The sequence below is a fragment of the Arvicanthis niloticus genome, chromosome 5 (assembly GCF_011762505.2).
Source record: "Arvicanthis niloticus isolate mArvNil1 chromosome 5, mArvNil1.pat.X, whole genome shotgun sequence".
Lineage (NCBI taxonomy): Eukaryota > Metazoa > Chordata > Mammalia > Rodentia > Muridae > Arvicanthis > Arvicanthis niloticus.
Window position 1 is genome coordinate 7855290 of NC_047662.1, and position 22729 is coordinate 7878018.

Below are 22729 nucleotides of genomic sequence, written 5' to 3' on the forward strand. Positions count from 1 at the left end.
TCAATTGAGAAAATGCCTCCATAGGACTGGCCTGTAGACCAGCCTTAGGGCAGTTTTTAAAGTTAGTGATTGATGTGGAAGGGCCCAGCTCATTGTAGGTGCTTCCACCCCTGGGCTGGCGGTCCTGGGTTCCATAAGAAAGCAGTCTAAAAGAGCCACAAGGAGCAAGCCAGTAAGCAGCAGCCCTCCATGGCCTCTGCATAGCTCCTGCCTCCAGGTTCCAGCCCTGTTAGTTCCTGCTCTGTTTTCCAATGATGACGAGCAGTGAGAAAGTGTGAGTCGAGGAAATCCTTTCCTCACTCAGTTGCTTTGGTCATGGTACTCCAGCACAGTAACCCTAAGTAGGATAGGGAGCCATTAGGAAAGGTGTCAGGGACCATTGAGAGCCAGGTGGCCAGACCACACTAACCTCATTTCTCTCTATCCTCCCCGACTTAGTTTTCTTCTGCTAGGTCACCGTGCTGATGGATTAGGGACATGTAGTAGATGGAGTGCCTGTACGTTTTGGCTAGGCATTTGACAATATATCCTTATGAACGAGGCAGAGATATGTGGAGTGGATATCACCGCACTTAGATAAATTCCTGAGGCTGAACGAGACACGGGAGAGAGCTGCCGGATCAGCATGTCAGCAGCGGCAGGGAAGGCAGCCTCCGCGGCACATGCGAACAAGCCCTGCCTCTGCCGGCTGCCCAGCAAGACTCAAAACACCCGTTATTAACAACTGGAGTAAGGCAGCCCAAATTGAAGCTTTCGGGAACCCGAGAGGAGGAGCTTCTAGAAGGACTGATAATTAGGGTGCTCGTGAGTTAGAGAGCTGCTTTCACAGGTCAAGAGAGAAAGCAAGCATGAGTCAATGCAGAGCGAGACACTCAGGTCTTTCTCTCAGATACTGGCGAGTGATTTATTCTGCCCTCCCTGTGAGTGAGTAGCAGGGAATCCAACTCTAGCCACCTCAGGATCTTCCCCTGCCTGTAGGGTTGGTCACTGGGGACTCCTCAGTCTCTGGGGGTGGGAGTGGGAGGCAGAAGTCAAGGATTTTACCTAGGCCTTCAGTCCTTCCATTCACCAGCCGTAAGATTGCCTCTCTGCTACCTGGTGCTGGGGTTCAGGTCTGGAATTCACTCAGAACCTTGAAAGGTTCAGGATGCTCCCGATGACAGGTACCATGGGCCTGTCAGGGATGCTGGTTCCTGCTACCCCATCCCCATTTTCTACCCAGGCCTCTGTGAACTATCCTTTCTGTGGTCTCCCCGTTCACCTCTGCTGCTCAAACCTGCCCTCCTTCCATACGTTTGCTGAATCCTTGCACAATGTCCCACCTAGAAGACCTCGGAAGCTCAGGTCTGGCCTGCTCTGGAGGGAAAAAAATCATGAGCCCACAATATGCTGTATTAATAACCACACACACACTGGAACCTGGCCCTAACCTCAGACTAAGACAGTGATGACCTTGGTGAAGGTGACTGTGCTACAGGAGATAAACAGGAAGGAGATTACAGTCCAGAACAAGGAGGCAGAAACCCTGGCCATTTTTCATGGGCTGGACTTGAACCTGGACACCTTGTTTGCTTGGAGAGACTCAGTGTGGAGACAGACCAAGAGCATATCATGGAGATGTGCACTTAGATCTGACAGCATATGGAATGCAGAATGAATGGAGATATAGTTGGAGCCAACTACATTTCTAGTGTGAGTGTGTGCATGCGTGTGTGCGCGTGTGGTGTGTGTGTGCACGCACACGGGTATTGCATGGGTGATAGCTGTAGCAGACATGTTACAGATTCTCAGCATGGGAAACATATTTTGAAGGTATTCTTAACAAACCAGATCTTGTCCAAGAAGCATTTGGAAGAAGGATGAGGGCACACAAGACCACACTGGCCTGGAAAGGAGACCCAAAAGAATTGTGTCTTGGGGAAGAGGGATTGGGCCAGGAATGTGGTGTTTAAAGAGCAAAACCAGGACATGCAGATAGGAGTTACATAGGGTCCTTTGTAACAGCTCTGGTGTTAAAGGAACCTCTGTAGCCATGAGTGGAAACCGCGGCTGGAGTGTTCGGAACATCCCAGTGGGTGGCGAGTTTGCTGTAACTGAAGAGAAAAGCTGCTCCCTTGGCACGGACGCTGAAGCAAAGAGTTACACCACAGAGAGGTTGGCTGAGACAACCAGGGCCTTCTAGCCCTGCTATACAGCTGTTCTGATAGAGTTGCTCTGTGGACCTGCCCCCTGAGGGTTGGGAACAGAGGGTACAAGAAACACATCGATGTTTCAGCTTCTCAGTGTCATCGCAGCAAACAAAATTTCCTGTTTTGTTTACTTTTCAAAAATTACATACAGACGCACACCCGGACACATGTTCGTGCAGTTGACGTCACCCTCAATGGCCCTCGAAGGGAGGTGGGCTGACAGCTGCTCTCCTTTGTGTCCACTGCTAATGGACTGTCACCCTCTTTCATTACTGCAGACCATACAGGCTGGTGGTGTAAAACAGCACCTCTGGCGAGACCTGTACTCACATGGCAGCCTGCTGACAGGACGGCAGAGGGGGGTGAAGCCCAGTGAGACCCTGCCTGAGGGCCGGGCTACCTCAGAGGCGGGCAGTTGTAACTGTAAGACAGTCTCCTACCTCCCGAGATGTAGAAGCGCTAGAGGGGCCAATGAATGTCTTGGTCACATGTTCCTGACCAAATTGTGTGTGTGGCCGGTAGCAGGCAATTGCTCTGGCTTCTGTGGTATATAAGGCATGCCCCAAAGTCCATGCTCCATGCTCCAGCTGTCCTCTTGCTTCTGTATTTCCCAGCACAGTTTAGAATTGCCACCACAGGTAGAGCTAGAGTCATGGCTAACAAGAAAGCTCCAGTGTGTGTTCTGTGTCTGTTTGTTAGTGTGTCAATGTCCCCCAGCAGGTGGCTGGTGGATAGGCAAGTAAGACTGTATTTCATCACCTGCACGGTGCTAGGCACAACTGACCACAGTGGGTTTCAACAACTGGTCACAGAACACAGGGGCTTGAGAGTGGCTAGACCCTGTGGGGCAGGTTTGCCAACCACACTGACATGCATACCACATAGCTGACTGACCCCGCAGCAGTGAGGACAGGTGAATTCCACTCAGGGTTTGAAGTGGAAAAATGACAGTGACTCTGAAGATCTCGTAAGGTCTAGCTCACGTTTCCGGAAACCTGTAAATAATTAAGGTGTTGGAGAAATGACTGACGGAATGTCGGGGATAACGTAGCCATTTATTGCAAGCTCACTGTGTGCCAAGCATTGTTCTGAAGCTTAAATACATTGTTTTAATGTTCCTTACAGCTCCATGAATAGGGTATTGAGGTCTTTTTTTTTTTTTTTTTCCATGAGACAAAGAGCTGAGTAAAGGGACATGATTAATTGCCCAAGTCACCCATCATCCAAGCCTTAGTCTGTGGCCATGCGAATTATCTCCCATGGCCTCTTGTCCTGCCTCTGCTTACCTCACAGTGCCTTGCTCAGGTGAGGACTCCGCCCATGGGTCAGTCCTTGGGTCTGAGAGGTATGAAGAAGGTAGCATAGGACTCATGGTGACTGAGGCCTTAGAGGGCTAGATTCCCACATGGCCTTCCCGTGGCCACAGCGCTATTAAGGTTCCCAAATGTGGGGGTGACTGGGCCAGCAGCTGCAGGCCAAGAAAGTAGTTCCCCTCAGAGTGAGCCAACTACCTTCCACGGGACATTCCAAGATGGGCAAGAGGGCCCGGAGACCAGGTGGAAGAGATGAGGAGAGAGGAAACACCAGGGCCCTTAGGAGCTGCCTCCTGCCTTGACAGTGCCGTCCCCTTGGGCACTCTGCCTTCTTGGGCCTCCAGTTATTCAATGGTGAGAGAAGAGGTAAGTCTACATTATTATGGGAGTGGCAGGTGGAGTCAAGGTTTCAAGTCAGCTCCTGTCCGTCTTTGACGACTGCTCACTTCAGCTGGAGAGGAAGGCCCATTCTCAAGTTAAATGTGGGCTCCCGCCTCAGTCTGCCTTCAGTTTTTTCTCTTCTCCATCACTCACCTGGCGGCGGAAACGGGATCCATAGAGACAGCCCAGATGCTTTGCCTGGTGAGAATGCAGCCAGCCACCAGGGGGCCTCGGAGAGCACTACCTTCACCTTCCCAGGGATCAGGATCTGCTCCACTCCTGAGAGTTACTTAGGTCTAGGCGGTGAGGAGGCCACCCCTTTGGGTGTATGTGTTCACATTAGGGAAAGGCGACCGACAAAGTCGCCTCTAGAACAGAGAGCAAGAACTGCAGCTTGCTGAGGGAGGAGATCATCTGCTGATTGGAGCCAATCAGGAGGGGCTTCTGGGAAGAGATGGCAATGGGCAGAGCTCAGGGTTCCTAGAAGTCAGCCAGGAGAGGCGCTGGTGACCTGGTGTACCTGTCCTCACAGCTGGAGAACCCCACTGCCTGCTGCTGAGACCATCCAGGGCACTTTTCCTTCAATCTCTTCTGGTCACATAGCCAGACGACTGTTGTGTGGAGGCCGATGTGCCAAAGGTGCTCTTACCACTGCCAAGGTCAAAGCCGTTGGAGGAGTGACTGATACCTTGTTGAGAAACAAGCAGAAGGGGATGGTAGCACATTTAATCAGGCCAGGCTGCCAGTGCCAAATCCAGATGAATGGCCTTGAACAATGAGGTCCAGGGTGAGCATTGCAAGAAGCAAGCTCCTGAGCCTACATCTACTGAGGACGAGGGCTTCATTTCTGTTGTCCCTGGCTTTCTGCTATTTTGTTAGGCCTCTCGAATGGTTGCTAACACGCTGGCATCAAAGCACAGTTCTCTGTAGCAACCAAGGACAACCTATTCAGAGCCTTTTTTGCAGAAGAGAGCCAAGCCTGTTCTGGGGCCCGTGGGAGCAATAGTGGGTATCTCTACTGCCTGACCTGCAGTGGGCCTTCTGGTAGGCACCTCCTAGGTTCAAGGCCACATCTTGGAGTACAGTCTGAGTTCAACAAGGCAAAACTACCTCCAAGTCCATTTTACCAAAGTTGTTAGCATATCTTTAACTGTGCTCGTGCACACGTACATATATATATGACACCATTTGGATGTGCACGTCCCCCTTACTCTGCACCGGGACAATGTTCTAGGTATTCAGAAAGCATCAGAAATTCTTGGAGCCCAGTGCACTGAGCTCCACCTTGTAGAACAATCTCAGTTACCACATAACCAACCTCCACACTGTTCCGGGGAGGATGAAAAGAAACCACAGGGGCTGTGAGCAAATGATAGCCCAGAGCAGCTCCAGGCAGAGGCAGGGAGATACAGCAGTTCTTTATCCTGTCAGTTCAGAGCTGCGGCTGGCTGGATGCAGGGCCTGGCTGCTCTGCTGAGAAGAGCCGGGATGAAGGCAATGATAGGCAAATCCCTCAAGTGAGGCAGAGCCCTCGTAATCTATGCCTCAGGCCGGTGCGGTAGAAGCCATGGAGCTGGCTTAACAAGCTGTGAGGAACGCCCCTGCCTCCTCAGGAGAACCTGTCTCCTACCGGAAGCTAGGCCCTACTGCTGGCCCTGGGAGTTGGAGGCATGGGTCTCTCTTGTTGGTAGATACTCAGCCTATCACATGACCAGTCATGAGAGTCACTGTAGCCAGGATTTGGGAGAACACTTGGGTCTCTCACCCGGCCCCCTTGTGTCCTGAGACAACTAGGGAATTTGAGTCAAGATATTCTGAGGGATCAGGTGACATCTTCAAGGTCAGCTAGCCACCCATTGGAAGTCCCACATAGAAGCCAGTTCTCTCCTGACCCCAAATGTAGCACTTCCAGGGTTAAGGTCGTCCTCTGTGTCACTACTCTGCTTTCTTTTGAAGTCAGGAGGGGAAGTACTGTTTTGGTTTTTAGATATAAATCTCATTTTCTATTTACATGTTGAAAGAGCTACATCTGCCTCTTTTGCCACTGCCTCTCCCTTTCCCGCCCACTTCATCTCCCTTCCGCTTCCTAACCTTTTCCCCAGTTCCCCTCAGCACACCCTTTACTCCCTGGCACCCAAACAGCTTCCCAAGTGGGCTACTCTGGGTGTTAGAGAACGGGAAGAGTCAGGGCCTAGGAACTCCACTAGAGAGAGGGGTCTTCTCTTTGAGAGATGGATGACTTAATCACTGGCTTTATGTGACTGCCTGGGCAAGTCACCTCAGCCATCCCTGAGATCTGGAGCCAGTTTTAGACTGCAGCAGCCATGGGTCGGGACACCTACAGAAGTGCATGCTCACTCATCTCACCCTCTGGCTCTCAATTCTTCTGCCCTGTCACCTGGATTGGGTTCATACAAGCTGATTGTCACATTTGAGCAACGCTGTGACCCAGTTTACTAATGAGGAGAGTGAGGCTCTTCCAACAGGGTTAGCACCTTGCTGGTTGTATCCTCAGCTTCAGAACCCAAGAGCACAACACCAGTGGCAGAGCTGGGCTTTGACTCCTTGCCCAGTGCTCTTCCCACCTATGCTCTGTGGCACGGGCCAGCATCTCTTCTGCACGCTGTCATACCTCCAGAAGGCAGGGCTGAAGCTGGAGGGTCTGAGGCTTCCAGGACCCTCCTGAAAGCAGGGATTAGCTCACCAGAGATCCCAACACAGCCAAGAGGCCAGCATGATCTGCCTCACAAGGCAACAGAGGCTTGAGACGGCTCCCCGGATGAGGATAATTGCCAACAAGCGAGGAGCCACCGATTGGGAGATAATCTCCCTGAGAAATGATGGGGACCAGTTGCTTTGGCAGCTGCAGGCCTGCATCTGAGCCCCAATGCTGGTGTGTGTACCACCCCCAGATCCACACTGTCATTGGCTTGTTGCAGAAACAGATGTTACTGTTCTCCATTCCGGTCTCTTTGTCCCTAATAGGCACTTAAACACTGGAGGGGGAGCCAGCAACAGAGACAGAAATCATGTGACTATTTCAGGCTTTTTTTGGAAGGGTAGGCTCTTGTAAGAGTTGGAGTTTGGGAGTGGGTGTGTCAGAGGATCAGCCCCTGCCCTGAGTGCTTCTGGGAACGTCCCGGGAAAGCTACCATCGTAGCAGTGGGCATTGGGTATTGAGGACAACTTCTTGGAGGAGCTGCCTTCAACTTGTTATCAGGACTGGACCCAAAGCTGAAGTCAGAGGGAGGGGATGCTGGGACTCCCGGCCTCCTGCCTCCCAGAGTTCAGAGGATTGGAAGGGGTCAAGGGCTGGTGAGACTGATGTGTTTTGTTTCATTCTCATTCGAGCCTGATTATCCGTCTGTCCACCCATCTATGCATCCATGCATGCATGTGTTCATCTCATCCATCTAGCATGCACGCATCATCCCTGCATCTACTGAGAACATCCAGTATCTGGCAGCAGCATGCAGACTTGCAGGTAAAACATTTCCTGAAAAGGGCTTTGCACCCCTTTTGTCTGCTCAGCCGTGACCATGATTTAATGGGAGCTTGGAGCCTTTCTTGCCCCTGAACAGCTCTGCATCAACCTGCCTCAGTGCTCTGAGCTCTACGATCCATCAGCCTCGGGAATGGAAGGCATCCTATTTCCCAGAGGTCCATGCTAAAATACTTACTGGCATGTAACCGAGGAGATTCTTAAAGAGGAAAAAAACAATAGAGAATGGAGGGTCAAGCCTGGGCAGGAGATGAACAGGTTCCAGTGGGAGAAAAACAAGATGCATCCAGCCCATGGATGTTGCTTTGGGAAGGAAGATCTGAGAGATGTCCCCGGAGCAATGGGGACTTACAGGGGCGGGAGGAGAGGGGTATATCTCCTGGGGGGACCTAAAGCATGACTCCATGCTTTACTGGATGCTTTGCTTTTTGCCTAGAGACCCTCGAGGTAAGCAGAGACCTATCTAAGAACAATCCAGCCCAAGGAAGAGTAGGGAGATTTTATTATGCTCTACTGACCTGCAAAAGTGGGATGGATGCTCAGAAATGGATTGACCTCTGTCCCCACAAGTCCTGCCCTGCAGATCTCAGTGGGGCAGAGTGACAGGGGAAGAGGCTGTCACCTCCCAAAGCCCTGCATCCTGCCCTGTACCTCCTCGGGTTTGTTGTCTTTCCCCATGGGACAGAGGACTGGTTACAGATGAGCTCAGGCTCCAGCAGGGGCTGCCAAGGGCAGAAAGTAACCTGTCCACCCGGACAGTTTTTATTTTGTTTTGCTTTGAGACAGGAGCTCACAGTGCAGCTGGCTAGGGCTAGAAACATAGCACAGGTTGCCCTTGAACTTTGAGCAATCCTCCTGCCTCTGTTTCCAGAGTACTGGGATTACAGGTGCACCCATACCTGGCCACCTCGCCAGTTTCCAAGAGAATCTAGTCATTGGGCTGGGGGCTGGGGAGACTGTTCCTCTGTGTCCTTCATCTAATGGATGTTAGGAAGGTAATTAACTGGGGAGGTGTCCAACAGGCAGAGACACCTTTGGTAACCCCTGACTATTTGATATTCAGAGCCTATGTTACCCTCTCATAGCGGAGAGTTTCTGGGGGGAGAAATCCCATTGTGAAGTACATTAAAATTCACCTTAAATGATTTCCATAAAGACAATTGTTATTATCGGTGATAATTCTCAGTGGGTGCCTGGGCTACTAAAGGAGTTGTAGGGTGGGGGTGTGGGTGTGGGTTGGGCAGGGATGTTACTGCGGTGACTGCAGCCTGTGCCTCCCATCCCTGTGGTCCACACTTGTTATCCTGCTCCAGGAAGCACTGAGCAATCCTCCTGCCTCTGTTTCCAGAGTACTGGGATTACAGGTGCAACCATACCTGGCCACCTGGCCAATTTCCAAAAGGAGTTCTGCCCAGCATCTCTGGAAGCCTCCTAGGCCCTGTCCTCCTCGTGTACCCTCCAGTAACCCTGCCTTGACAGGAACACAGCATCGGATAGCTTATTCCCAACTCTCAAGTGACCCGGGGTTGAGTGAAGAACACGGTCTAGGAGAAAATGTGAGAATAACGGCCAGAAGCCCTCAAAGGCTGGCTGACGACTGGCAGCTTTCTTCCCTCTCCCAGCTCTTCCTCTCATTTGCTTGGCTAGCGTAAGCTTATTGCTTGCACTTATTGCAGTGCTGTGCATTGAACCCAGGACCTTACGCATACAAGTGCTCTACCACTGAACTACCTTGCCAGCCCATTTTGGTCAGAGATGGACATAGGAAAACTTAAGATGAAAAGCGCTCTGGGAACCTTGACAGGTACCTCCTCAGCCCCAGACAGGACTTCTGCTCCAATGGCCTAGCATGGTGACTGTCTTAACAACAGCTGGCGTCTAGAGCCTGGGTCACTGGCCTCTGAAGGCACACTCCTACTCAGAATGAACTTACAGTGTCAGAAGTCAGTACAGCAGTTGCTCCTGTTGGGGACATGAGAAGGGGACACCGTGGGCACTGATTAGACAGGAGTGTTGGCTTGTGATGACTGAGACAATTAAAATGTGAGTGTCCTACCAGAAGTATGTGACGCCTTCATGCAAAAGTTTCCCCCAACACTCTCGGAAAGGTAGCTGTTCTTGCTCGAGTAGCTGTAAAATTATACCTGCTCTGTCGGGGCAGGATGACCCAGGGATCAGAAGGTGCTCCCAGTGGCTTCCCAGTGGGATGTGGAGTCGGTGCCTTCTACAGAATGAGCTGTTTTGTTTTTCCTTTTTGGACACCTGTGGCTCTATAGCTGTGGCAGGGCTCCGGCTCGCCACTCTTCTTCCTCCGTGCGGGATCCACTGGTTGCCCTGCGCTCAGATGTGCTATATACTGTGTTGTTGTCGTCTTATGATGTAACTGTGTAGCCCTGGCTGGCCTGGAACGTACCATGTAGACCAGTCTGGCTTTGAACTCCTAGATGCCCCTAAAGGCCTGTGTCACCACTCCCAGCCACAGTGTGCTTTTGCTTGGGAAAGATTTGATTTTGACAGTGTGTGTGCTCTCCTAAATGTTAAAGTTCCCTGGCGACTTCAGAGCATATACTACTCAGCTTTGCAGGTGAGGTGGCCCTGGTGCATTCTGGGCAGCAAGGAAGTCATACAGGAAAGAGGACAGACCACAGTTGTCTCTGTGGCCAGACTCTACCACTGCTCAGATTCCTGCGGTGTACACTTCTCTCTTCTAATGCCGGATTTAGGGTTCTCTAGGGAGACAGAGCTGATGGGAATCTATGGGATTTATTAGAACAGCTTTCAGGCTATATAGTCCAGCTAGCCCAACAATGTCTGTTTACCAACAGATGGTCCAAGAATCCAGTAACTGTCCAGTCTATGAGGCTGAATGTCTCAGCTGGTCTTCGATGTAGGCTACAATCCGGAAGACGTAGGCTCCATTGCCAATGTTACTGCCCTTCTCATCCAGAGTTTGAGTCCCTCATCTATCTTCCGTGCTTTTTATATCGGCTGCCACAGAAGGTGTGGTCCAGACCAAAGGTGCATCTCCCCACCTCAGCAGATCTGGATTAAAAGTGGGTCTTTCCACCAACTCTGCTACCATCCAGGCTTACAGAACCAAACCCGCAGGATCTCCACGACACAGGGCAACAACAGGATATGCAAAAACTTCCTGAGGAAGACCCAGTACTGATAGTGTAGCAGCAGGCAGAGGCCTCGGAGCAGACCAGTGGCTCATTGCGATGACCATTTGCAAGTGAAGCTGTTTAGAAAAAAGAGCACACTGTGTGACACACCACAGCTTCCACAGCGAGATGGGTTTTGTTTTGTTGTTTTTCTTTGTTGGGGAGGTTGCAAGGATGGAGTGTGGGTGTGGAGGGAAGGGGAGATGAGTGGGATTGATGTGCATTGAGTGAAATTCACAGAGTCAATCAAAATAATTTAAAAATGCAAAAGAAGAGATGGTCTTCCCACTTCAGATGATTTAATTAAGAAAAAATACCTAAAAAAAATTTAAAAATTAAACTGGGTGGTGGCGGCACACACCTTTGATTCTAGCACTTGGGAGACAGAGGCGGGAGGATCTCTGAGTTTGAGGCCAGCCTGGTTTACAGAGTGAGTTCCAGGACAGCCAGGGTGATGCAAAGAAACCCTGTCTTGAAAAACTGAAAAAGAAAGAAAGAAGGAAGGAAGGAAGGAAGGGAAGAAGGGAGGGAGGGAGGGAGGAAGGAAAAAAAATCCCTTATAGGTGTACCCAACCACTTGGGTTTTAGTTAATTCCTGATGTAGTCAAGTTGGTACCCAGGAGTAGCTACCACACCTCAGTGCGAGGATCAAAAGGAAACTTGAGGTGACAGGGCTCCAGACTCTGACCCCAGACCAGTTCCCAGGATGCTACATTAGAACAGATGCCCTGGCTACACCCCTGTTCCAGGTCCTTCATCATTCTTCTTTGTCTTAAAATTGTTCAGTTTGTGTGTGTGTGTGTCTGTGTGTGGTGCCGTGCCATGCATGGGACTTGGGTCTCTCTCAAATGGGCATTGGGTATTGAACTTGGGTCCTTAGGCTTGGTGGCAAGTGCCTTCAACCTGGTTCAGGCTTTTGGCTTACTGACTGGCAGGAAGGATGTGATGGAAGACCATGCCTGGGCCTCAGAGTCCTACAGTTTCCATCCCGGCTCTCTTGGAACTTCTGGAGCCAGGCACATAACAGACCGTTCAGTCCTCTCTAAGGAAGAGAGGCCACATGAAGCAGAGTTTCTATGCCACTCAGAAGATACCAGCACCAAGCACCACAAGAATGAGGCAGGCGTGCGAGCTTACTGTGTCCCAGCCATGAGCTGTGCATAGCCACACTGAGAGCGCAACTCACAGGCCGTGAGCAAATGAACAGCAGTCATCCTAAGTCAATAAGTCTTCAGTTGTTTCTTTACGTAGCAATTCATAATCTACACAAACAGCCCTCCCTGCGCGCGCGCGCACACACACACACACACACACACACACACACACACACACACACGTGTGCTCGCAGAGACACTTGAGCGCTCATGAGCCAGTGCCATGTTCCACTGGGGTGGAACTGCGCCCTCACAGGCTCTGCCCCTTCTCACTGTCTAGAAGCTTCAGAAACAACTTTTTTCATAAGATTTGTTCCTTTCCTCGTTCTCGCTAGTTTCCAGGGCTGGCACGACAGTGCCCATTGCTCTTTATTAGTCTAATATACGTTGAAGGCTCCAAATAGATGCTGGGGCCCAGGTGGAGCAGACGGGATGTGACTAAGTTCTGGGGGATGATTGATAATGAGTAGGGACTGGAAAATCAATTGTGTTAATTCCTGCTCTGTCACCGGGACCGAGAATTAATGAGAAAATCTGTCCAACTTAATGGTATTTACACATTATACAGAGTGTGATAAAATTGTCTGCAGGTGCTGCCTGGCATTCCAATTATACCAGGACGGCACAGCCGAGGGGCAGGCTAGGACCCAGGCTGGGCATGGGTAGCCTCCCCAGGCTCCTTTAATTTCATCTCTAACGTTGGAGTAAGTTTCAAGTTCCTGAGTGGATGTCACTGCCATGGATGGTGTCCGCCAAGCATGGGCCACCCCACTGGCATAGAACCAGGGATGAGCTGAAGGGTACACTTCAGATCTGCTTTGGAGATATGCGCGATATCACCACAACACATCAGAGGGCTGGGGATGATGGTACACATCTTTAATCCCACTCTTGGGAGGCAGAGTCAGGCAGATCTCTGTGAGTTCAAGGCCAGACAGGGCTATGGGGTGAGAGCTTGCCTCCCCAAACAAACAGAACACTTGAAAGAATGACTCAAAGGGAGAAACATTCATTTTTAGCTCACTGTTTCAAGGGACTCGGTTCTAGCACTTGGCTCTACTGATTCTGGGCCTTGGTGAGCTTAGAACATAGTGGTGGCAAGCAAGCATGGAGGAAGCCCTTTACTTCATGGTGGACAGGAAAGAGAGAGAGAGAGAGAGAGAGAGAGAGAGAGAGAGAGAGAGAGAGAGAATAAACTTTAAAAGCACACCCACAGTGGCCTTTGCCCTCCAGCTCTACCCCACTGCCCACTGAGATTTCCATCAGCTGGGGCACCAAGCCTTTGACCCTTGAACTCTCAGAGGGTAACCATCTATGAGTCACAAGGGAAGCTGAACAGTGGCCAAAAAGGATTTGACCTTACATGCTGACAGAGCATGTGGTTTGGGGGCATGCTCCACCTGCACCTCCAGTCCTCTTCTCCAAGAGGGAGTCCACACCAGCTCTGTCCCACCACACACCCACAGGGTGGTCGCTAGTGGAAAGCCACCTTGAAAATCATGCTGGACGCTGACAGGTGAGCCCACCTCTGGACGCGTGCATGCTTCTGTGCAACTCTGTGGACAGGACCGGTTCTCCTGGAGGCGGGACAGCGAGCCTTCAGATGGCCTCACAGAAGGTGACTTCCGTACCTCCAACTCATGTTAGTAATTCCCTGGCACCATCCTCTCTCACACTGAAGAAGACGGTTTGAGGAACTGATGAGGTAATATGGTTGCCCAGTGGTGTTCTCCCTTCCACTCACTCTGGGGAGCCTTGCCGTTGTGCGGGGAGGACCCTGTTGGGGGAATAAGGCCTCACCAAGTGCTAGCATCACACAGGAAGCCTGGACCATGCTGCCTCATCACTGTTCCTGAGCTAAATTGTTCCCCAGCTTCTGACCACCACCCCTCCCCAGAAACTGGCAAAGATAGAGGTGTTTACTGCTGTCTTAAGCTGCTGAATGTGGGGACCTCTTTTACACACAACAATGAACATATATATGCAGGTAGGGGGTGAAGTGAGCAGGCAGAGCCAGGGTGAGCACATCCTGAAGTGTGTAGTTGTAAAAGCCTTCCTAATGTCTTTCCTGTGCTTCCACCGTGATTAAAACATATTTTTTATGTGTTCGTGCACACGTGTGTGTGTGTGTGTGTGTATTTATGTATGCATGTGTGTGTCGATTTCTGCCCCAGTGAAATCCCTCGTGTGTTTTGCAACTCCCTGAGCACACCACCCACCCGCCTCTGAGCCTGCAGAAGTGCCGCTTTCCCTGACTGGAACAGCCTTCCCACTCTGCTCCGTCCATGTTTCCCCAGCCCTTCCTCCACCTTTAAGACTTGACCCCCCCTCCCTGTGCCCTCCCTCCTCTGTGAAGGTTCTTAGGACGTTTTTTGCCACCTTTTTAGGCACCCGAGGATCCTCTGATCCTTTATGGGTACCTGAGGGATGTGAGCTACACAGAGTATGAGTCACGTCATCAACATGACCTTCCTACTTGCTCCCTCGTACCCAGAGAATGCTCAGTGTGGGTGTGTGGGAACCTTGGGGTGGAAGAGGGGATCCGTCTGCAGTTTCACACTAAGAGGGGCAGAACCTGGTTAGTAGGAGACTCCTGTGGTTGGTTCCTGTGGTCAGTTTTGGGGCTGTCCACCTAGCCCCCATGGTCATTCTTCTCACCTACCACTCCAGAGCACCCTTGGTCTTGGGACAGGACATCACTTTAGCTGTTCCTGTGTCAGTGTACCCCTGTCATGCTTTCTTCCCGAACCCTGTTCTTCCTTGTTTGATGCTTCTCCGCTCACCCAGTCTCTGCCCTTCCTCCCTGAAGGGCAGGGGAACAACAGTCAGACAAACGTGACTTCTGAAGCAGGTTTAAAGGTCTTTTCCCAGAGACCCCAAGCTCATTTCTTCTTTCTGTGTCTCCAAAGTGCCAAAGCAGCAATTCGGATTTCAAATGCCCTGAGCAGGGGTGCAGCTGCGCCTTTTATTGCACACAATGAATTTGTTATGTGGGGATTCTTTGGCCTGAAAGATGGCTTAATGACCGGCATCGCCGGCTTCCCAGCCTGGCCAGTGCTCAGAGGCCAGAGAGCCTCTCTGTCTGTTTGCTTTTTAGACAGAAGGCTGATGGGGTCTTGTGAGCATTTGGGGACAGGAAATTCCCCTGCAGGCTCTCCTGCTATGGCAATCAGCTCTGATTTGTGAAGAACCTTGCAAGCTCTGAGACTTCAAGACAGTTGGCCAACCATCTCCCAACCAGGGAAGAGCAGAGCTAAGGTTTTCTGCCAGGACTATTTCAAGGCCCTGCTCTTAACCATCAACCCCAAATGCCTCAGTTGTGAATGTCTGGTTTGGGCACTGTATAGGTAGTAATTTCTCTCCTTCTTCTAGCCCCTAGTCCCTCCAGAGGCCTCGAAGACTTTCCACAGGATTAGCCAAAAATAAAAGAAATGAAGCCTACAGTTGAGTTGCCTGATCCTCAACACTACCCCCCCCGTTTCTCAGCCTCCAGAAGCCAATCTGAGGCCTGGCAGTTCCTGTTTATCCGAATCTTTCACCTGTCATAGGCAGAGGGAGGGGTGGCTGCCCAGCTTTATCTCCCGGACTCCTCAGAGCGTGTGAAACCTGTGAGCCAGCCGAAGAGAAAGAGATTAAAGACGAAATGGATTAGAATCTACAGGACTCCTGCGCTCTGCAGTCTCTCTCCGAGGCATCTCTCCGATCTCTCTATTAGACAGCTGGACAGAACCAGCTGCAGCGGTGGGTGGCAAGGGCTGAGTCCCCGCTCCCCTGTCTTGGACCACTGGCACAACAGCACGGTTAAGGCACTGAGGTGGGGAGGCAGTGTGTTTAGGATGGGGTAAAACATAGAAGAGATTCAGGTGCAGAAATGAACTCCACATGGCAGGATGAGGTCTCCCTCATCCTTCCTTCACCCACCTGCCTCCCTCCCCACCCATATTCCTTAACTTTTGCTGCATAACATGCTTTCCCTGATTCAGAGCTTTTTAAATTAGTTATTATTACATTATATTTTTTCTCACTTTTAATTATGCGTGTATGGGTGGGCGCATGCATGCCAGGTCACCTGTGTCTAGGTCAGAGGACAGCTTGCAGGAGTCAGCGGTCTGCCTCTATCACATGGGTCTCCGGATCCGACTCCAGTTGTCAGCTTCTCAGCCAGGGCCTTTACCACTCCCTGAGCTATCTCACCAGCCTAAGTGTTGCTTCTGTATGGAAAGGGCATTGAGACTTATCTCACAGCATCAGTGAAGAAGAATTACTGGGTTCTTCCCTTAGGTCTGCCCCTTGAGAGCTGTGTGGCATCAGCAAACCGTTTGACCTCTCTGTATATCAGTTTTTCCACCTGTAAAATGGGTGAGAACACTTATTTCATAAGGAGGCTTTGAAAGGACTTAGTTTCCCATTGCTGGGACTGAGCAAACACATAATAGGTTCTCCATTAAGGTGAGCTCTCCCAGCCGCCTCACATTCTTGTTGCTGGTGACCTCATCTTTGGAGAACAATGTGGCAGTAGGTAGGTGCAGTGGAGAGAGGCTGGAGAGTGCAGGGGATGAAGTCTGCAGTGAGGGTCTTCCCACACTGAAGCTGCCCAAATTGGGTCCTGGGGATAGCTCTAGGGCTTGAGGGATCAGGGCAGCCCAGCTGTGAGGCGACTGTCAGGAACACAGGCCAAGCCAGGAGCAGCGGCAGGCTGTGGTCAGGACTTCATAGTGACTTCAGAGACCGGATCATAGCATGCCCTTTCAGCCTCGTTCACTGTGCCTTGTTCAACCCAGCCAGAGCTACTCAGTGAGACCCTGTTTCAAAACAACAACAAAGGAAGCCACCATCACCCGATAGGGATTGCTGTGCAGAGAATAGCAAGAAAGGCAGGGGTTAGACCCTGGCAGAGCGCTCCAGGTCACCGTGTAGCTTTGTCCTGAGTGGGTTCAGAAAATGGAGTCTCCGGGGACTGCAATGAATACAGCTAATGGTGGAAGGCCTTTAATGGTGAAGATGTAAAGACTGTGTTAATAGATCCATAAGATAAACTCTCTCCTGTGCCCATTGTTAAGGGGACAGTTCAGTGGCATCAAGGACCTATATGCATTGTGCAGCCAATACCACCCTTGTGTCCAGACTCTTTGATGTGGTCTTTTCTGGAAGTGTCTGCCCGCCCGAGGACTCCCACCAGCCTGGCTCCCTGATCATATCAGGAGCATGATGGGAGGAGGAGGGGGCAGCTCACCCCCCCCTTCTTCCCTCCTCCAAGGGGAGGTGTTAAAATGATCCACCTTTGAGGTTCCCTCTCTGCTTCAAAGACTCACGGCAGCTCTGCGGATGGCTCCGGAACAACATGGCATGAAAGGGAGTTATCAATAGTTACCTGGAGCCGGGGAACTCATAAACCTTTCATTAGTTTTACATCAGTGACGGCTCAAGTCCTCGGAAGTAGATTTAGGCTGGATGACAGATGTCTCCATAAAACGTCGCCTTGGAAAATTAGGGAAATGGAGGGAGCTTTCATATAGGATTTCCCAGGAGCCCCCATTCCGAGCTTCTCCTGTACTTTCACAGGGAGGACAGTGGGGGACTCAGAGGAGTTCTTCCTGAGTCAGTCTCCAGGGACAACACAGGTCACAGCACGCCAGCCCACACTGGAACACCTCCAGGCACCAGGCTGACGACATGCAGAGTTTTGTTCATTTTAGCTACAAGGGAAGCAAAAACCAGCATTCCCAATGTGAGGAGAAAAGAGGAAGCCTGGGTACCAGAAGGAGCCAGGCAGCGCAGAGCCTTAAAGCCCAGCTCGCTCAGAAGTGAAGCAACCAGAGCAGAGCTTCCTCTGGCTAATGAGACACATCAACACCAGAGCCCAGTGTCCTGCCAACAAAGTGTTAGCAGCATCCTGCATGCCACGTACGTCACCCAGGATTTTATCTTCATATAACTCTCATCACCACCCTCCCATTTTACAGGTAATAAAACTGAGGCCCAAGAGGTTCATTCCAGAACATACTGGGCTGCCTTGTGAGTCCTACGTCAGGCTGAGCTACAGAGTGCTCGTCCTGGTTTCTTTTCGATTGCTGTAATAAAAACATCCTGGCCACCCTGGGGATGGGGTGTACTTTAGCTCACAATTCCAGATTCTAGTCTATCACTGCAGCAGGGACATAAGACAGTTGGTTATGTCACAGCTACAGTCACAAGCAGAGAGAAAATAAATGCATGCTTAGTATTCAGTTCTTTTTTAATACATTTATTTTATTGTATGAATATTTTACCTGCATGTATGTCTGTTTGCAATAAATGTGTGCACGCTTAGTGCTCAGTTAGCTTTCTCTATTCTTTCTTTTAAAAATATGCTTGTTTTTTACTGAGTATTTTACCTGTATGTATGCCACCTGTGTGCCCGGGGGGTATGAAGTTACAGGTGGCTATGAGCTGGCATGTGGGTGCTGAGAATTGAACTTGGGTCCTCTGCAAAGAATAGTCAGTGTTCTTAAGCCATCTCGCCACCCTCTGCTTTCCCTAGTCTCAGGCCAGAGGGTGCCGCCCACCTTCAGAGCTGGGTCCTCCCACATCAATCAAAACAATCCCCACCCCCGGACACACCCACAATGCAATATAGTCCCTCTCTTGCTGAGACTTCCAAAATGATTGTAGCTTGCTTTGTGTAGACAATTAGAGCTAACCGCCTCGGCCCCTAATACTCATAATGTATTATAATCCCAGCCATTAGGTTTATTGTTTGTTTGGTTTGGTTTGGCTTTTTTAAAATTTTTTTTTGGTTTCGTTTTTGTTTGTTTGTTTGTTTGTTTGCTTGTTAAATTTTACTATTGTAAAACAAGACAAAAAGCATTTGTTCTGGAGTGGGGGCTGAAGTGATTAGCCTATGATAATCCAGCTAGAATATGACAAGGATGGGACCTGGTTCCCCATCTTAGGCATGTTTTTATGGTACTAGAGACTGAACCCAGGTCTGCACACACACTAGACGGGGGCTCTTCAACTGGGACACATCCCCAGCTCTTTTTCCCACTTTATTTTGCAACAAGAGCCTGCTAAGTTGCCTAGGCTGGCCTTGAACTTGTGATCCCCTCTCCTCAGCCTCTCTTGTGCTGTAATTACAGTATGAACATGTACTCCTAAATCCACCAAATAGCTCCCTTTTGACTTAACTTTGTTGGGCCACCTTCCCTTTTAGGATCCAGGTTTCTTTATTTCTAAAATAGCCAACCTTGGTCGTCATTGGTTCTCAAGAGTAACAGGAAACAGCTTGCCAGGAAGCTGGCTTAGAGTTCTGGGGGTCCTCAAAATATGAGGGACATGGTTCATCAGGAAGATGTCCGCACTCTGGGTTCCTTGGGACCTCTGTCATGTCTCAGGCTGACGAGACAAATGCTTATTCTAGGACTCATGAGACTCAATCTTTCCTACCAGTCCTAGCCCCAAGTCATAGGCACAAAGCTGATAACAACATGGGCTGAGTAGCCGTGGGTCCTGGCTGGCCCTGGAATCTCAGGCCAGCAGCTGGCTTAGCTGGGTTGCACACCAGCTAAGAAGCACAGGACCCTAGTGCTTCTTGTTCTGCTTTGTTGAACAGGTCAAACGACATGTCCAGGGGCTTATGATGGAGTAAGGATGTTTACCTTGTGGTGGTCAGAAATCAGAAAGAGCAGCGAGGAAGGTGGAGGAGACAAGATTTGCCTTTCGAAGGGCCCCGACGGCCTGGGGCTGGTTCAGAGCTTTCCATCTGTGTTGCTCTCCAAGCCTCAGGACTCCTGTCTACCTTCTCATCCTCCCGCACAGCCTCCTGGGGTCTGCCCTAAAGCCTCAGACAGACTAATGACAAAGAACAGCAGAGAAAGGTTATCAGGGAGCCGCTGGTGATTTGGACTATGCCTCAGAACCCAGTGATGTTCACCAGTGCTGCAAACACCCCTACAAATCAAAGACTCTTTAATTTCCTCTCCTCTCTCTCCTCTTGTCCCTGAAGACCTGGAGGGCAGCCTTCGAGAGACTGCGCTGGCGAGCGAGTCAAAGGTGAACTCTGCAGTCTGGGAAGCGTAGTGTCCCGGGAGAACTTTTATGTGCATGAGGATTTAGTTCCCCATCGCTGGGCTCCCAGCAAGGTGCATATGTGAGCTGGGCTGTGGTAGGAGAACAGGGCTCAAAGATCCGGGAACTAGTGGAAGATTTGGGTTTACAGAAGACTGGCTGCCTTGAGTGTACAACCTCCTCTCCCTCCTGTCAAGAGCCTGTCTGTCCGTCCTGCCAGCTTTACTCAGGGCCCTCTGACCCTGAGACCAGGAGAGATGGCTCAGTGAGAAAGGGCATTTGCTGCCAAGTCTGAGTTCAATCCCTGGGGCCCACATGGTGGAAGGAGAGAACTGATTCCCCAAAGTTGTGCTCTGACCTCCACACATATACAAAGGCACATGCACACACCCACACACAAACAGACAGGTAGGGTGAGTGGGTGGGTAGATGGATGGATAGGTGGGTGGGTGGGTGAGTGGATGGATAGGTGGGTGGGTGGGTAAGTGGATGGATAGATGAATGGATAGGTGGGTGGGTGGATGGATGGATAGGTGGGTGGATAGATGTTTAGATGAATGGATAGGTGGGTGGATGGATGGATGGATGGATGGATGGATGGATGGATAGGTGGATGGGTGGATAGGTGGGTGGGTGGATGGATGGATGGATGGATGGATGGATGGATGAATGGATATATGGATGGATAGGTGGGTGGATGGATGAGTGGGTAGGTGAATGGATGAGTGGATGGATGGATGGATGGATAGGTGGGTGGATGGGTGGATAGGTGGGTGGGTGGGTCCTACAGGAATCCATTTTCTTGCCGTGAGCCAGGTATAGATGATTTACTCATTGGATTTTTCTCAGTAATGCCTGTGAGATAGATACTTCTGTCATCTTCAGCTTGGATTCCAGATGATTCCAGTTGGGTTTTATGGATGTCTCAGGTTGCAGGGCTTGTAAAAGCAAAACCAGGATTCAAGCCCCAGCAACCAGGAGTCAGGCCTACCAGGTCAAATGCTTTAAGGCAAGCCCAGTCCCTTTAAACCTCAGAGCTGCCCTTGGCCAGGCACCTCTCCTGCTGGGAAGGGGTCTGGAGGGACTTTGCAGCAGTGACAGTAGTCAGACATAAGTATCACAAGCTGAAGAGAGACATTATTAGTTTACAAGGCAGAGGAGTCCTGGGCTGGATCTAGGATGCCACTGAGACCTGGCTGCCTCTCTTTGAGGCTCATTCACCCCAAGTTCTCTCTCTTGCTTCATGGTGGGGAAGGTAGGTGGCACATAAATACAGTTTAGGCCCTGCTCAAAGTTTTACAGATGAGAGACTCAGGTGAAGCTGAAATATACCCAACACTGCTTGTTAGGCTCCTGCCCTGGGACAAGGCAATGCCAACCTAGATTGACAGTTTTCCTAATCCATCTCCCAGAAACTACCCAGTCATAATACATACTATCCATCCATCTACCCATGTATCCACCCACCAATCCACCCATCTATTCAATAAATACCTCTCAGCCTTTACTATGAACCAAGCACCATTCTAGGTCTTGGAACCAACTACTGCAGTGAGTCAGGGAAGCAAAGTCTCTGCCTCTTGGTGCTCACACGATTAGTTGAGTTATCCAAAGAGATTTGAAGGCCTGAAGGAGACATATGAAGAAGCCGTGGCCTCTCCCCTGCCCAGAGTACCCAGGCCCCTTCCACTACCCCTCCCAGCAGAGCCTGGCAGCCAGCCCAAACCTTCCTGCTCTGGCCATCTGTGGGAAGGTCACCCAGGCTATGAGAGGAGCATGTGCCAATGCATTGATAGCCAGGCCACAGCCCTGCTGGGCAGCTCTGCTAATTACAGTGACGAATGGGTTTAATTTACTTTGAAAGAATAATATGGATCACTCCGTTGGCACAGATGAACTCTGGAGTCTGCTCCTCCCTCCCCACACAGGTGCTCACCACAGTTTCCGAAACCTCCTTATCGCTGCCTGGCACCCTTGAGCCTAGGCATCTTGCACTAGCCTTGGAGAAAGGGGTGGTGCTGGAAGGAATAGGTTTGGCTCTGTCCGCTTATTGCCACGCTGTCCCCAGCGGACTGCCAGCTGGTGACATGTACGAGGGAGCTGAGTGTGATGGTGCCAAGTGGGGACAGGCTCGCTTGGGATGGCTGTGTTTTTACTTGCTCTCCCTGTGAGGATAAAGGACTCTGCCTGTCAGTCCTTTTGTCTAATTAGGACAGGACGAAGACAAACGATACAGCAGAAGGGATTGCAGCCAGACAAGAAGGCAAACACGTCTTGGAGAGGGAGTGAGTTAGAGAACCTGATGTCACCTGGGGACAATGAGTTCAGCCTTGACACTGCCTGTCTACTATGGTGGCAGGTCCAATCTTGCTTGGCCTTTAGTCCACCCACCTATAATTCAGGAGTCTTGACTGAGCGAGCTGAAGACTGAAGTCCCTTCTGGTCCTGAGACTCAACATCTGTAATTTCTGCTCTGGGGCTCAACCAGGAGCAAAGCAAGGCAAACCTTAGCCCCTTGTGAATGTCCTCCACGTGCCTGAGGTGCTGGGACCAGAACAGGGTCCTAAGGGCCAACTCCTTAAGACGTGGGAACTCCCAGGTCTCAGTGGACAAGATCCCAGATTGGTAATTGACTCCCACCATGGGGAGCTGGGCAGCTTCATCGGTATGCAGCTGGGTGCTGAGCGCTTAAGAGAAACTTATTAATTTCCCCTCCACAAAGACTGAGACTTTGACAGTAATCACAGTATCATATCGTAATAATAATATAAAAAAATATCCTTCCGTAGAGGTTGGGAATAGAGGTTGGGGCTCTGGAGAGTTCAACAGGAAAGATTGTATTAAGATAAAGGAGATTATAACCAAGCAGACATTAAAGGTTGTCATTGTCTGGTAAATCACATTAGGGAGGTCCCAAGACTACTGTTTTCCAGTGAGGTAGCAATGAGGTTTCTGACCTGCAACCCCATGCTACCTGCCT

At 50.6% G+C, this 22729-nt stretch overlaps 1 protein-coding gene across 2 annotated transcripts in view; it reads left to right on the forward strand.

The window, feature by feature from the left end:
• Positions 1-22729, forward strand: part of Ubiad1 (UbiA prenyltransferase domain containing 1) — an 88486-nt gene that overhangs the window by 12454 nt on the left and 53303 nt on the right. The window contains exon 2 of one of the 2 annotated variants that reach the window (XM_076933747.1): positions 15076-18247. The exons of the other annotated variant lie outside the window; for it this stretch is intronic. Within the exon in view, the coding sequence (XP_076789862.1) occupies positions 15076-15119 (44 nt within the window). The 3' untranslated portion in view covers positions 15120-18247. Of the gene's footprint in view, positions 1-15075; positions 18248-22729 lie in introns of those variants that run through there. 2 annotated transcript variants of the gene reach the window in all.